The sequence below is a fragment of the Eleutherodactylus coqui genome, chromosome 6, assembly GCF_035609145.1.
Source record: "Eleutherodactylus coqui strain aEleCoq1 chromosome 6, aEleCoq1.hap1, whole genome shotgun sequence".
Taxonomy (NCBI): Eukaryota; Metazoa; Chordata; class Amphibia; order Anura; family Eleutherodactylidae; genus Eleutherodactylus; species Eleutherodactylus coqui.
This window is the reverse complement of record NC_089842.1, coordinates 84,195,041-84,208,481: the sequence shown is the minus strand read 5'-3', so window position 1 is coordinate 84,208,481 and position 13,441 is coordinate 84,195,041. Positions and strand designations below refer to the sequence as shown.

At 43.4% G+C, this 13,441-nt stretch overlaps 1 protein-coding gene across 1 annotated transcript; it reads left to right on the top strand.

Annotated features, from left to right (window-relative positions):
- The first annotated feature begins 370 nt into the window (after positions 1-370).
- On the top strand, positions 371-7,782 carry LOC136632292 (zinc finger protein 667-like). The gene is made up of 3 exons (XM_066607072.1): positions 371-483; positions 3,296-3,415; positions 5,220-7,782. Exons 2-3 carry the CDS (start codon positions 3,326-3,328, stop codon positions 7,695-7,697), a joined length of 2,568 nt encoding a protein of 855 aa, XP_066463169.1. The 5' UTR covers positions 371-483; positions 3,296-3,325; the 3' UTR covers positions 7,698-7,782.
- The last annotated feature ends 5,659 nt before the right edge of the window (positions 7,783-13,441 follow it).

The window sequence follows — 13,441 nt, the reverse complement described above, 5'->3', positions numbered from 1 at the left end:
GGTAATGTCGTGTCAAAATCGGAAAAAAACAACAAATTCAAGTTTTACAAAATATACAAATATGTGCTAACACAAAACATGCCCCTTTCTTAGGCTGCTGACAGTCATGTGATAGAGAAGGGCGGAGTTTATTTGACGTGAAGTAGAAGCAGGCGGGAAGGACGAGTGTCTGACAGCGCTGCACTGTGAGGGGTCTGGCTGGTGACAGCGCAGTACTCTTCCACTAACTGCCTTTCGCACATAGAAGAAGTGTGTCCCCTGGCAGCCACTGTATTCCTGCGGTACAGGTTCATGCTGGGAAATGTAGTTCTTCTTCAGGTCGCTGCAGAGTTCCTGACTACATTTCCCAGCATGCTCTGTTTAGAACTTCCAGGTCACATGTTTGTCTTCTGTGTGACTTTCTCGTAGAGAGAACAGTTTCAGGTGGGATAACTTTAGTGTGATTGGCCAGACAGGTGCGTCACATGACTGCCGGCTGCGGAGGTGAGTCCTGGGCAGCTAGAGGGGACACTGAGCTGTCAGCAGGGGGGCAGCTTGTAGTGCCTGCTGGGACTTGTGCTTCATCAGCAGCTTCACAGACAAGTAGTGTAGAAAGGTCTGGGGCTCTGCAGGTGGTGACAGGTTTAAAGGGACAGCAGCCATAGATCTCTGCTGGAATGTGTGCTGTCAGACATGAGGCTGTGGAGGATTGGGCTGGGGTGTTCTACAGGGGTGTAGTGGCAGGAAGTCCTGAGGCGTCCCACCCCTCAGGGTGATCATAGGCGAGCCGATTCTCGTATGAGCGAGTGACCTCATCGTTAACGCGTTGGCACTCCTGTAGAGCGGTGAATACATAGTTACCTTGTTCAGACAAGAATGGTTTAGCCCCTGTGTAAGTGAATGAGAGGGGCTGAACGAGCGCTGGTTAACCCGAACCATAAGCCAACAATGGGTTTTATACTGCACATAATGAATAATGAATGAAAAGTGAATGATTCTCATTGGCTCGTGTTTAGCCCGAACGATTGTCATTCACTTTTGCTGGTTTGAATGATAATTGTTGCGCCTTAGAGCACCCATAATCCCTCCATCACTGCAGTTACGTAAATCTTTACCTTTTGGAAAACCGCATTCTAACGGTAAATCATTTCTGTATATAAATCTGTTCTCCCACTATATAAGGGAAAATGGAAACCGCAAGCTTCTAGACAGACACCCCAAGCAACGCAGGGTCCGTTCACACCTAGCTGATGATCTGCAGCGGGGTAGTCAAAATCGAATGACACCTTCTATGTGTGATTGTAACGATGATGTGAGTGATTACAATAACCGAGAAAAGGGAGAACGTATTGTGAAGAACTGACCCCTTTAAGGGAGGCTCTAGTACCCTGTTGTACTGCCTCTAGCTTGGATACAAGATGTGATACAGGCGGGCATGGAGGCTCTAGTACCCTGTTGTACCGCCTCTAGCTTGGATACAAGATGTGATACAGGCAGGCAAGGAGGCTCTAGTACCCTGTTGTACTGCCTCTAGCTTGGATACAAGATGTAATACAGGTGGGCATGGAGGCTCTAGTACCCTGTTGTACCGCCTCTAGCTTGGATACAAGATGTGATACAGGCAGGCAAGGAGGCTCTAGTACCCTGTTGTACTGCCTCTAGCTTGGATACAAGATGTAATACAGGTGGGCATGGAGGCTCTAGTACCCTGTTGTACCGCCTGTAGCTTGGATACAAGATGTGATACAGGCAGGCATGGAGGCTCTAGTACCCTGTTGTACCGTCTCTAGCTTAGATACAAGATGTGATACGGGCAAGCATGAAGGCTCTTGTACCTTGTTGTACCGCCTCTAGCTTACATACAAAGAAAAACTGGGGTTTGGGGTCAAAATACGCAATACACCCCTAGAAGAATGGTGTTCCATCCTTGTGGTCGCTATGGGGCTCTACTAGTGGGCTATGGGGCCTAAATCACCTTCAAGCAAAATTTATGTTCTGAAAACCACCGGCTGCTCCTTTAAGTTCGGCCCCCGTAGTGCATACAGACATATAATTAGGGCCCCAATGGGTATGTTTCTGAACACAGGTCAAACAGGGTTATCCATTTTGGTTTCAAACTCTTATTTTCATGTGCACTATAGAAAAAAATCCTGTCTTTAAAATGACATATTTGCAAAAATATGATATTTTATTTTATCATTTACATTGCACTAACTCCTGAAAAAACTGTGGGATTAGGATACTCCTGACCCCCCCTCAGTGAATACGTTAAGGGGTGTAGTTTTTAAAATGGGGTCACTTGTGGGGGTATCTATCATTCTGACACCCATGAGCCTTTGCAATCTTGGCTTGGTGTAGAAAACAAAGTGTTCCTCAAAATGCTGAGAAGTAATGTTACATTTGTACGTCTCCTAAATGGTTAGAAAAACTCAAGTTTTTAAATGTGTTTCTAGAACAAAGAAAACAGATGGAAATATAAATCTTATCAAAAATTTGTACAGTGTGTTTGCACATACAGTGGGGAAAAAAGGATTTAGTCAGATACCAATTGTACAAGTTCTCCCACTTAAAAAGATGAGAGGCCTGTAATTGACATCATAGGAGGACCTCAACTATGAGAGACAACATGAGAAAACACATCCAGAAAATCACATTGTCTGATTAACAAATTTATTTGCAAATTATGGTGGAAAATAACTATTTGGTCACCTCCAAACAAGCAAGATTTCTGGGTCTCACAGACCTGTACCTTCTTCTTTAAGAGGCCCCTCTGTCCTCCACTCATTACCTGTAGTAATGGCACCTGTTTGAACTTATCACTATAAAAGACACCTGTCCACAACCTCAAGCAGTCACACTCCAAACTCCGCTATGGTGAAGACCAAAGAGCTGTCGAAGGACGCCAGAAACAAACTTGTAGCCCTGCACCAGACTGGGAAGACTGAATCTGCAATAGGCAAGCAGCTTGGTGTGAAGAAGTCAACTGTGACAATCAGAGAGCAAGTATGCGGTGTGATTGATAAGGAGGGGGTGATTTACAGCCATATATGGGCCGGAGGATCATGCAGAGCCTCCTTCCTCTCCCTGCAGCTTGTCGGGATGCCCCTCGCTGCCCCTCTCCTTCACACAAGTAAAAGCTGCCATGGATCAGGCTGGATCACGGTTAGAGCAAATCCTAATGTAACTCAGGATAAGTAATGTATGTACACAGCGATTCCTTCAGCAGAATAGTGAATGCAGCTCTGGAGTATAACACAGGATGTACCCGAGGATCAGTACAGGAAAAGTAATTCTCATTATTCTCTTTTTTTTATAGGTAATCTGGGGAAGGAATTGTCCTCTGTTCATGGATCCCTATCAAGGGTTTGAGGTTGGTGCTGAAATTGAATTGAATGATGGCCCACCTGTTCTGGAGGACCTGGCTACAGTTATAGTGGTATGCACAGTGCTTCACATGCATCGCCATTTTTTTCTATGTATGAGTACATCAGTTATTTTTATAAAACCTGGTCTGGAAGGTGATCATTGGCTGACCTTGAAAAGTGTCTGAAATGTCCTTGCCTTGGTGAACAACCAAATAAAGGCTATGTGATATTAGAAAAAGATCAGTCACAGAGGGGCATGGGTTGCCAATGGTACTCCAGGGCTCCAGCTGGGAAACAAACACAAGGCGTTACTCCCTGTCTATTTTAAAGCAGCCCTGTCCTTTTTTTAACAACTGATTATAAAGAATACCAATATACTTGCCTACTCCAGTGGCTTCCTGTCCAGTACTGGAACTCACGGACCCCAGAAGAAGCAGGTTGGCAGTCATGTGCCATTCGTTATGCAAGTGATTGCTCAGCCAATCATAGGCTTCAACAGTATTTCTTTCATGACCATTAAAGCCTGTAATTGTGCACAGTGGACGGCATGTGACCCACCAGCCTACTTCTTCTGGGTTTGGAGCGATGGGCACAAGGACTTCAGCACTGGACAAGGAGCCACTAGAGCAGGTGAGTATGTCTGTTGTCTTTATTTTACACAATTGTGAGCCAGGGAATTTTTAATTTTCAATCCTGGAAAACCCTCTCTTTAAAGTGACTGTCATGTCCTTATTTGACCCTTTTGCTACCCAAACAGTTAATATTAAGTGGGCAGACAAATGCTAATTAGTGAACGTCACCAACGGTGCCCAACTGCTTCATTTATATAGGCCGCTGATGTCTAAACCCTGTTCCCCCGAAAATAAGCCCTAGTTACACTAGAGTAAAAAAAAAATTTAAAAACATTACCTAGCAGGCTCTGTCCAGGTACCTCCCGCTGCTCTCTAGTGGTTCAGTGTGGTTTCTGCAGTCCTCAGTCACTTGCACCTCATCACTTCCTGGCTACGAGATTCATAAATCCTACCTCCAGAAATGATGGCTGTGATTGGCTCTTCAAGCACTGCTCAGCCAGTCAATGCACTGCTGGATGAACCAATGCAATGGCTGTGATTGGCCACGGCTCAGCCAATTCATAAATCCCGCCTCCAGGAAGCGATGGCTGTGATTAGTTCTTCCACCGCTGCTCAGCCAATCACAGCCATCGCATTGTTTCATCCAGCGCTGTATTGATTGGTTCTTTGTCCGCTGCTTAGACAATCACAGCCATTGCTTCCTGGAGATGGGATTTATGAATCCTGTAACCAGGAAGTGATGTTGTATGAGCGGCCAAGGACTGTGGGAAGTACGTCAGAGCTGTGGAGAGCAGCGGGACGGACCTGGACTGAGTCTGCTAGGTAATGTATAATAAGACCTAGTGCCTCTTTTAGGGCAAAAATTAATGACAGGGTCTCATTTTCAGGGAATCACGGTAACAAGTGTCAACACAGTGTATGGGAACATCTGAGACTACCTTTTCTCCCATATTGCCCCTGAAGGGAGGTGTGGTGCCTTCCAATGACATGACTACTTCCTGGAAGGTCTTTTGAACTAGAATGACCACTGACACCAAAACTGAAAGAAACCACAGCATTCTTTCAAGTACTTTTACTGCTAATAGATTTCTTTTAAATTAAAGTCTCTGCCACAAAGCTTGCATTTTATTGGGTGTCAGGCCATGGTCATCCTGGATCAAGGCTTGATATGTCTACCTGAAGCATTGCGGGATGCCTTCGTAGAGCAAACAAGAAAGCATGACCCAATCTTACCATTGTAGAGTTCTTTGCATTTATGTTTCGGTGCTGGCTGATGTCCATTTTTTTCTGATTCTTCTACTAGGAAAACAAGGAAGACTTGCCAGCTTGGCATCATCTCCAGTACATTGATGAATCAAGCAGTGATGAAAGCCTGGATCATCAGCATATGCTTCCTACATGTTTTGAGGTTAAGAACATGGAAACACCAAAATATATGCCTGATGCCAAGACCCAAAGTACAGCGTACAATCAATTGGAGAGGATGATATTCTCCACCTCTGAAGGTCTCTATAAGGAACATCCTGTACATGTTAAACAGAAGGATGAGCAGCCTGTGCTATGGAGCAATGGATATAATGGTGAACATCAAGATCCGCCTTGTCAATTGGCTCCAGATTTGGAAAAAAGTGAGATGTCTCTTTTGGATATTGTACCACCTTCAAATTATAGTACTCTCAATCGACCTACTGAGCTGTATACAGAAATTGTCTTGAGCCAACAACGTGATGAAGCAGAGCTATTAGGAAAGTACAGCTTCTATAATGCAAGAACCCAATGTGCAGGAACGGTGAAACCTTGGGTGCGAAGCCACAAATGTACAAAGTGTGGACGGCAGTTTGGACGTATGTACAACCTGGAGAGCCATATGTGCATCAAGACTGCTTTGAACAGGGTTAACCTGGATGATATAATGTCTGGCATTGTGACGGATATAAATGATACAGGCAACAAATGTGAACAAAGTGAAGAGTCAATGAATAGATTAGAGAAGATGTGTGCTGAGGCTCAGAAGGAACTGCAGGAACTTTACAAGAAAGAGGAGGAGAAACCTCTACTTGGCATTTCAAGGAAAAGTCATGTGCAATCCACTCAAGTAGATAGATTGGTTGCTGACAATAAATTATTCAAGTATAAACGTTTTTTCACTTGTGACCGTTGCGGTCGCAGGTTTAGTAGAAGGTTCAATCTAGGGTTTCATGTCTGCTGTAGTGACAAAAATATGAGTGCCCCTCAAAACTCTATAGTTATTAAATCTGATAATTCAATAGCTGTGGATGTTCTTCATCCGTCAGATAAGACTAGCATAAGTCAGGACATACCTTCTAGAAGTAATAGTGAGAGCCTTGACCAGGCCCATGTGGCAAAAATCTTTAAGTGCCAGTATTGCGGGAAAGTATACAATAGACGAGCCTCTTACGGAACCCACATACGATGGCATATGAAGGAGAAAGACCTGGTGTCCTCTGTGAATAAGTCACTTGCAACAGGAGACCTTGGAACTCTCTTAACCACCACTGATATTTCTTCTGTGGGATTAAAAAACAAAACGGGGCCAACATTTACATGCCAGGAATGTGGTAGAGTCTTTAATAAACAGTGTTCATACTCTACTCACACTCTCTGGCATATTAAAAGAAGAAATTCTGGATCTTCTTTGGCTGTGCCATCTGTAATCCAAGTAGGGAAAACTCAGGAGATGAGGACACCAGAAACCCAAGTTCCATCTATATCTTCTCAACATCATGGTAGTGGTGGGACAAAGGTCATTCCTGACAATACTTTCACCTGCCAGGAATGTGGGAGGGTGTTTTACAAGCGAACAGCCTATTCCAACCACACTCGCTGGCATATAAAGGAGAGAGAACTTGAGCTAAGTGTCAAAGCTGCCACCCAGACGTTTCTTGCTGGAGGTGATACCAAAGCCGTGGGAAGTCTGCTAAAGAAGTCTTCAAAAGGGGTCAGTAGTAAAGACCTACCTATTTCCAGCCTTGACAATGAACATCGTCAAGATTACTGCAACCTGGTTGAACATCTAAACTTGGAGGAGCAACAAAACCTTTATTTAAATGAAGGGGTGAATCAGAACAGGGCTGATACTGTAGACAATTCATTGTGTAAATCGGTAGAGCTTTGCCAGCAGAGGACTCCTGCTGAGGTACCAGAATTTGTCTTTGAGCTGGTTGTGGGGACAGAAAGTTTTCATGAGAGTTTAACAAGCAAAGCTGTTGAGGTTTCAGAGACTGCAGAGAATGAGGAGCAGACAATATCAACGCCCCAAACCAGTTCTTTGACCTCTACCACCAAGAAAGTAAATGAGAGGCCTGTTCCCCTTTCTCAGGTCTTACCCTACGAATTGTTGGGTTGCCTTTTAAAAAGATCGAGACCACCATACAGATGTAGGGATTGTGGCACATGCTTTACGCAGTCCTGGAAGTTGAAATTCCATCAACACAAGAGTTCAAGGAGGACATCTAGTTGGAAGATGCACAGATGTGATTGTGGCCGATCAATGATGGGTTTGCTTCACTTCCTTCGTCACCAGCTGCAGCATCTGAGGGACACAACTTTTATTTGTGCCACGTGTGGAAAGTTGTTGAGAGGTTATCAGCAACTTCAAGCTCACAGTTGGGTGCACCCGCTGCTATCTCAGTTTCACTGCAAATGTGGGGCACGGTTTACTCAGTTGTCAAGGTATCTCTGGCATTGCTTATTAAATAAGACAAGGAAGAAAAGGCACAAACAGAAGACACATGCTAAAACAGAAGAACTTTGTCTGTAGGGACAATTCTATACAGATATATCTACTAATAATTGTGGGTGTTTTAATACTGCAATGTGCAAATAAACTGTATTGCTAATAATAAGATGGGAGATTGCACCTATAGAATTTTTTGACATATTAAAAAAAAAAGAGTCTTCTACATAAACCAGATAATATTCCTTAATTTACTGTGTGTGTGTGAATTAAATGCATACTTAAAATCCAAGCTATTTTCACAAAATATCATGGAAAAGTATAATCAGCCTATGGAGCAGATTATATATATATTTTTTTTTAACGCTTGGCGGGCTACCTCTTTGTTCACTCTGTGGCTATAGCCTGATCTATTGTGGATATGCCATAAATGACTGAAATGTGAATACTCCTCCTTTTAAGTGTAGTTATAGCTAGTTTTGTATAGTAAAACAGCAGTACATGTGAATATAAGGAACTTTAAAACAAAAAAAGTTTAGTACCGTGTTAGCCAGTAGAGCAAAGATTGTTCTCAGTGAGAGAAACCAAGTAATCTTGTAGATATGATACCTTTTTAATGGCTAACAAAAATACATGATGTTACAGCGAGCTTTCAGACCTAAGGATGCATTTATGTGAATACATACACATATGATCACATGGAAGGGCACAAACATGGTAAGATTAATTTGCACTTCAAACGAATCCCGGACAGGATGAGAAGGCACAGGCATGATGTGATTAATCGTACTATGATAAATACCAGAAAGGGATGGGCGGAAGAATAAATACTTAATTAGTCCGATGACAAGGGATGTGAAAGTTTTATGGTCTCTAAATTGATGTTAGAGGGCCACCAGGCCAGAGTGTTACCTCTGCTTTAGATTCTCATATCTCCACTGATGCGAAAAAACACCTCCGAGATTCCCTCCGTTTTCGATAGTACCAAAGATGGTTATAACTTGTATTCCCAAATTTTTCTGTGACATTGGGACTTGAAATTGCCTTTTAAGTATAATACCTTTCATATGTTGTGGCCGTGACTAGAAAAATGCTGGGGCACAGGTAATTCTGTCTTCCTCTGCTTAATTGGGTGGTGGTGAGATCTCATTCTTGTTTTCAGTTTCTGTCCTATTTCTCCAACATAAAGACCCCCAACAAGATATTTACTGTACAGAATCAGATACACAACATTGGACATGGAACATGTGGATATCCCCGGGATCTTTGGATGTCCCCGGGAAACCCTACCCACTAAGGCAGCCTGGAGATAGAATGTACTGTATCTTTATACAGGGAAGAAAAAAGCCCCTGACTTGGGATACTTCTTCAAATTATAAAATAAACACACATAGGGGTCCTACCCACTTGCAATTTTTTTAACACTACGGGTTTTTTTACACAAATGTCAATGGACTTTCTAATGTTAAAAACGCATCGCACAAAAATCGCAAAGCACAAATTTGCGATGCGTTTTTACCATTAGAAAGTCCCATTGACATTTGCGCAAAAAAAAAAACCGCAGCAATATCAGTGTTTAAAAAAAACAAAACAAAACTCAAGTGGGTAGGAGCCCAAAGGGTAAAATGTTGGAAGGGGTGACTTAAAAACTCTAATCTTTGATGACCGTGAATTCTAAATCGGTGCAGGACGACGCTGCTGTGATGAGTGAACAATGTACATGCATTTCTGTAACAGTGAAAACTTTTGTGTTAAGATGAAGCTCTGCTTTAAGACTTTATTCATCTCTGCATTGAGTCTTCTGTTGTGCCAAATCTGTCAAACAATGGACCCCTTTCTATTCGAATCCAGCCCATCAGCCTGCTTTGACGGGATAAATAGCGCTGCATGCTGCAAAAATGACAGATTCTGCGCCAAAGTCTCCAACGTGGATGTGGACAGGGCGTAACCCTTTCACTGCCAGTGGCACCTTCGAGACATACTAGCATTAATAAAATTAAGTAATGAAATCTCCCTTTATATATAATTGCTGATGTACCAGCATGGGGATTCTCTCACCTGCTATCCCTTTGATGCTTATTAGAAACCAAGATGTGTAAAACAACTGAAAATAGCTAGCTGCTATTTCCAAGCCATGGATCCAAACATAATTAAATCAAATTAACTTTTTTTTTACCAGGTTGGTCCTCGGGGGTTTGCCATAGCAAATTGATCCGTAGTTACCCACCTCTGTACCCACTGTAGTTTAGCTCTGTTCTTCTTCTACTCAAGGCCCCATAATTATATGGAAAATTTCAAAAGAAAATCTACACAAAGTCCAACATTATGCTTTAAGGGCCAACAAAAATACCAACATTGAATGCATGAGTTTTGAATGGCATTACTGCTATATTTGCTATGCATATAAACTTGACATTTGAGCAGCTTTCTATTGCCTCCTTTGTGTATGCTCTTGCATTCCAGGCGCAGTATTGTGCACCTACACACATTTATTTCACGCTGTTGAAGCTGGTTTTCTGTATTGTACACAATATTCCATGTGTAGTTAGACTAGTATTGTATATAGAAGCAATATATGATCTTCTCATGACTATCTATGCCTCTTCTGCCACTGGTTGCTAAAGTTAAAGGACTATTCTCATGTTCATCAGTGAACAACTCCATCCCTCCTCGCTATGCCCCGCTGGCCACCTCATCCATGCTGCGAGAGATAGCCAGCTTTATGGAAACAACTGAGTATCCGGTCTTACATCTCTGTATTTTATAAGTCACTGAAATTTTACTGTGCATATACCATTGAGAAGACCTCTAAAGAAAGATACCCATCTTGCAAATCCAAAAATCAAGCACTCACCAGAAGCCCTATTCTGCAAAGAAACAGCTGAGAGCCACGGTAGCTGGGGGCCGGGATGGCATCTATTGCACATGCGCTTCAGAGATCCCGGCCACCCCAGCAGATGGTCATGCGCAGAGTTAGAAACACACAAGCATCAGCCAAGTCCGCTCCATAGCAGAGGTAGTCGGTTACCCTAGTAATGAGCAGGAAAGAACTTCAATCAAGTTTGAGGCTTTTTAAGAAAATGCGCCACTTTTCACACATGCATGTAATTGGTGAATTCTTTATTTTTGAATTTGCACTACATTGGAATGGGGTTCCCTTTCATAGATTGGCCTGTTCCACCTTGTCTTCCACCATTAGATACAGTTTTTTTTTTTTTTAGTAAGACAACATTCTCAGTTTTAAGTTTATCAATTATGTAAGTAAAATATTTTTAGATAATTTACTTTCTTTAATTTTCTCTCTATTTGAAGCGTTGTCATCTAATTTGCCTTATACTTTCTAAATGTCCTAATTCAGTAGGCCAATAGATGTGCAACTGCTCCAAAGATTCCATAAATGTAATCAATATCCTCTCTGATTATTAAGTGGGGGAAAAACCTGATGAAAAACTTCTGGATCATCTCAGCCGCAGATGCCCAACAGGTAGTCCTAGTGATGATCGTTCCTATCCTTTTACACAGGTAAGGTCATCGCTCAAGGAATGGGACGGAGCTGCCCAGGGATCATTCTAGCCCACCTGCCTCCATTCACAGTAAATAGTCATTTGATCATAGATGCACGGGCTGATTGTCGTTCAGTTTTTATACATACATAAACTAAACCATAAGAGAATCAATTGTCATTCATCGCTCCGTCGGTGCATGAAATTACACTGTTTGGACCACAGAAGAATACTGTATATATGTTACAGACAATGTGTGAAAAGCAGGCATTGTATTGAATACCTAGGAAATATCTATAGCATGCCTGAGCTTTTTAGGGTTAGGAAATGTGTTTCGAACACGCTAAAGACACTCATCCATTCCCGACTCGACTACTGCAAGTCGCTGCTCATTAGCGTTTCCCGCACCAGACTCTCTCCTCTCCAATCCATACTAAATGCGGCAGCTAGAATCCTCTTCCTATCCAGCTGCTTCTCAGACGCCAACTGCACTATGTCAGTCGCTGCCCGGGCTGCCCATACACTACAGAACTCAATTCAAACTCCTCACCCTGCCACTGCGACAACGTAAATCACTTCCCTCCTGTCCATACACCGTACGATCTGATCCGCTAACACACTCAGGCTAAACACACCTCTAATACGAATCTCGCGTGCTCGCCTCCAGGACTTCTCTAGAGCAGCACCAATCTTCTGGAATGCTCTACCCCAAAAAATCTGGATAATCCTGAACCGACGGAACTTCAGACTCGCCTTAAAGACGCACCTCTTCAAAGTAGCATACCAAACCTCCTGATCTAGTCCACCACACACACAATTTCCCCCCCCCCTCCTTATGGCTTTCCACTTTTGCCTATCATGTACACTTCCTGACCCACACCTCCTTCCTACCCCCTTTGTGTCCTAAAATCTGTATATCACATGTTATTGTGCATTGCTGTGTTCCCCTTTTCTACCACCTGCCCCTGTATCTTCTATATCACCCCCACCCCCTTCGTTTCCAAATAATAGATTACCGCATGTAACTATTTGTAAATTCTGTGTTTTCCGTATTGTGTGTTCCCCATGTGCCTCGAAAGCTCTGCGGAATAAGTTGGCGCTGTACAAATAAAGGTTATTATGATTATTTAACTTTGCTATATACTTTCCTCAGGTGTTGTATAGAATACCTAGGCCTTATACAGGACAAGTACTATTTAAGTAAAGTACGAAAAGAGAGTCATGAAAAGGCCCTTATTGAAGAAAAAGACACATGGAAATGCAACAAGATATACAAAAGTGAAAGCACAGGCCTTTCTTACTGAAAAAGAAAACTATTGGTCTACCGGCGTGCAGTGCCTATATTTCCAAATCCTTTGGGGCCCCATTGTTGTGGTAAGTGAGCTCTACTCTGTCTCTCTCTTTCTGACTAAATCAGTCAGTAAGTCAAATTGGAAGTGGTGGTAGCCGTGGAGGTGAGGAGCTGGATGAATCCTGACTCCTGTCCTACTGAGCCCTGGTAGCAACCACAGCACTCCAGGAGACACAGGTTCATGTGTTTGCAGAATGGGCACTTAGTGAATTAATCTGAAGAGGCCCCACGTCCTGATACCATGAGCTGGTGGCATCATTTTGATAGAGGGCCAGACTTGCATGTAACCTGCAGGTGCTGTGGTCTGGAGTCTGAGACATTGGAGTCTCAGTGTGAGTACAGTGGAGAAACGAGACAGCTGGGGGCCCGGGTGACTGTGGGACATTGGAAGAAGATGTTGGATTGTGAGTCCTTGAAAGACAATGGGAGTTGAATTGTAGGACATTGAAAGACAATGGGGTTGAGTGTGAGACATTGTAAGAGGATGGGGATTAATGGAGAGAAGGGTGGAATCATATATTTTGGCGTAGGGAAAAAATGGGGTACCTTGGGTGAAAGGGTCCCAGCATAGGTGTAGCGTCAGGGGTCGCAGTGGCAACTTGGCCCCTGAGCTCAGGAGGGCCCAGAGGCCGCCCTCTGCCATATGCATATGCACATTCAGTGCATTACTGGCTTGTTGCTCTGTCTGCCGCACCGCACCGATCATGCAGCAGGCAGAGCGGCCAGCCTGGGAGGAAGCAGAGAAGAGCAGGCGGGGGGAGGAGGAGGGATGCAGCCACACGGGCCAGCAGGGCATAGTGGTGATGTAATCATGTGCTGTCCCTGCTACTGCTGATCGGAAGCTGCTTTGTCTGCCTGTCCTGCTGCTACCACATGGAGGAGAAGTGGTCCGGGCCTCGGGGTATGTGTATATATGTCTGTCTGTCTATCTGTCTGTCTGTCAATCTATCTATCTCCAGTCTCTCTATCTATCT

Coding starts and splice junctions, on each gene's coding strand:
- LOC136632292 (XM_066607072.1), top strand. CDS start 3,326: ATGGATCCCTATCAAGGGTTTGAGGTTGGTGCTGAAATTGAATTGAAT. Junction 3,416..5,219: donor ACCTGGCTACAGTTATAGTG/GTATGCACAGTG, acceptor TTCTTCTACTAG/GAAAACAAGGAAGACTTGCC.